Consider the following 2,500-nt stretch of genomic DNA (forward strand, 5'->3'; position numbering starts at 1 on the left):
CTCTCTCTCTCTCTCTCTCTCTCTCTCTCTCTCTCTCTCTCTCTCTCTCTCTCTCTCTCTCTTTCTCTCTCTCTTTCTCTCTCTCTCTCTCTTTCCTCAAAGTCTCTTCCTTTTCGTTTGTTTTTTTCTTTTTTCGTGGTATTTTCCTGTAAGCTAAGCTCAGGGTGTGGCATCTGTTGCATTTTTTTTATATATCATTGCAATTATTTTGAGTGTGGTTCTTCAAGCGGTTACGCTTATTACTTCTTCAACAACTTAATAAACTCATCATAACCACTGCCATGATATTATATGAGTAGCATGATAGAAAATATCTATATAACATTAATATAATTCCAGACACTCCTACCGTAATCAGTGAGATAACCACAATGAAAAACACTTTTAATCAGTGGCAAAACACAATCTAAAGTCTAGCCGAAACCTTTCGAACAATGGTCATTGTATCGTATCCTCAACAATGAAAACCGAAACGAGCATTGTGGAGAAACGAAGGCGACCATACACGGGCACCTCTGTTCTTACATTCAGTTGTCGGATATCCTTCCAGTGTTTGGAATCTTCGATCGACTATAGGAAATCCAGATGCAGTGCCAAAAGGTATAGCTGGTTTATTTATTCACCGCCGTTGATATTCCATGACGTAGAATCGACATAATTTTATTATCATATAAATCAATCAATTCAAAATGGCACCTACAAGATCTGAAGAGAAGACACCACTCCTGAAGGAAATAACTACAAACAAAACTTTAGACGACATCGAGAAAGGACCTCAGACCGAACAAACATCATGCGGCGCCAGATTCAAACGATTCTTGTCGAATGTTACAGTCGAACCAGCGTTACTTTTGCATTCCCTGTCCTACGCGGTGGAGGGCGTGTTCAAGACCAATATGGTCGTGGACAAGACTTGTTCCATCGAGCTGCAGTACAGTGACGACGTGTGCACCAACCTTGACTCCGGGAACTACGATGCAAAGCAAGACATCGTTCAGGAGATCACCAACAATTACAATATGTACAGCGAGTGGATAGAGATGGGACCTGCCGTCTTCGTGCTCGTTTTCCTGGGAATGTGGAGCGACAGACGCAGCCGCCGCTTGCCTCTGCTCTTGCCGATGGTGGGGTCGACCCTGAAGGCTTTGGGTCTTATGGCTAACGCATACTTCTGGTCCCTCCAGCCCTACTTCATCCTGCTCTCCTACATCCCTTACGGCTTGACAGGCAGCATGATGGGCGCCTTCATGGCCGCGTACGCATACATAGGCGACACGTCCGGCACTCGCTCGAGGACGACGCGTCTGTCCTACGCTGGCATCACGATGTTCGCCTCCTCCCCCGTCGGCCACGCCCTCGGGACGCTGCTTTTCCGTTACGGCGGCTACACGCTCGTCTTCGGGGTGGAGTTCGTCGTCTCGGCTCTTTCCGCTGTCTACGTCGTACTGCGGTTCGACGACAAACCACCGCATGGCGCGATGGAGGGCGGAGAGAAGAGGATTTTCTCGCTGGACACCATTAAGTCGACGTGGCGGGTTGTGTTCAAGGAGCGGGAAGGCCGGGGGCGTCCGCAGATCCTGGGCCACATCGCTTGCATCTGCCTTTATGTCATGTCTTTTGGTAAGCTCTTTATGGTTGTGTGTGGAAAAAATGGAATCACACTCTTTTTGAACAAACTTAATATATATGTTTTCCTCCATCCACGTGCGACATGTTACTTTTTAGTTTTGTTTCGTAATGTGATCAGTGGTAGTCATAATAGATTGAATATATAGCTGGTTCGCAGTGCACTTTAGTCATCGATGAGCTGTAGTCTGATTGCCCTCCTATTAATCTTTATATACAATTAATACATCTGCAGCTGTAAAACATAAATAATTTCCCTCTTTTCTATTCGAGTTTGTTTTTCTCTAATCTCAGCATGTCACAGTTAAAAAATGTAGAGGTTATGGCCCTCTTTCCACTTAACTGAAAACAAATTAAAAAAGATAATAATAAAAAAAAATAGATAAGTAAAAAGCATACTTGTCCAGTAATATAATACCTTTTATAAGCCTTCAGTTTCTTCTCACAGGTGGAATGACTTTCCTGTTTCTTTACACCCGCAAGAAGTTCCAATGGGATTACTTCGACTACACTATCTATAGCATGTTCACTACGCCAGTTTCCATCCTGGGTAATGCACGGCGATTTTCTTTGTTGAATAAACATATGAATAATTATATAAATAGTTGTATGATGACTTAACATGTGATATTTGCACCGATGTTATCATTGTTTGGAATGTTAATACTCTTGCTGAAAATTAAACTCTACAGCCAAACTTCACAAAAAAATTATATAAATCCCACATGGTATAAAATCAGCCATACTCCATTTTGATAAAAAGAGATAAGAAATACTATATCGAAGTATAATCTCTACAGGCACCTGCGTTGTGTTGCCAATCCTGAGCTACCGACTGAGAATAGAGGATGGTATGATAGCTTTTATCTCCAGC

General features: G+C 42.9%; 1 protein-coding gene across 1 annotated transcript in view; it reads left to right on the forward strand.

Annotated features, from left to right (window-relative positions):
* The window catches only part of LOC119577976 (proton-coupled folate transporter-like), a 5,239-nt gene that overhangs the window by 982 nt on the left and 1,757 nt on the right, over positions 1 to 2,500 (forward strand). The window contains exons 1-3 of the mRNA XM_037925676.1: positions 1 to 1,620; positions 2,075 to 2,176; positions 2,427 to 2,500. The exon at positions 1 to 1,620 is cut by the window's left edge and continues 982 nt beyond it; the exon at positions 2,427 to 2,500 is cut by the window's right edge and continues 64 nt beyond it. Of these exons, the coding sequence (XP_037781604.1) occupies positions 690 to 1,620; positions 2,075 to 2,176; positions 2,427 to 2,500 (1,107 nt within the window). The 5' untranslated portion in view covers positions 1 to 689. The remainder of the gene's footprint in view (positions 1,621 to 2,074; positions 2,177 to 2,426) is intronic.

The sequence above is a fragment of the Penaeus monodon genome, chromosome 10 (genome assembly GCF_015228065.2).
Source record: "Penaeus monodon isolate SGIC_2016 chromosome 10, NSTDA_Pmon_1, whole genome shotgun sequence".
NCBI classification, from domain to species: Eukaryota; Metazoa; Arthropoda; class Malacostraca; order Decapoda; family Penaeidae; genus Penaeus; species Penaeus monodon.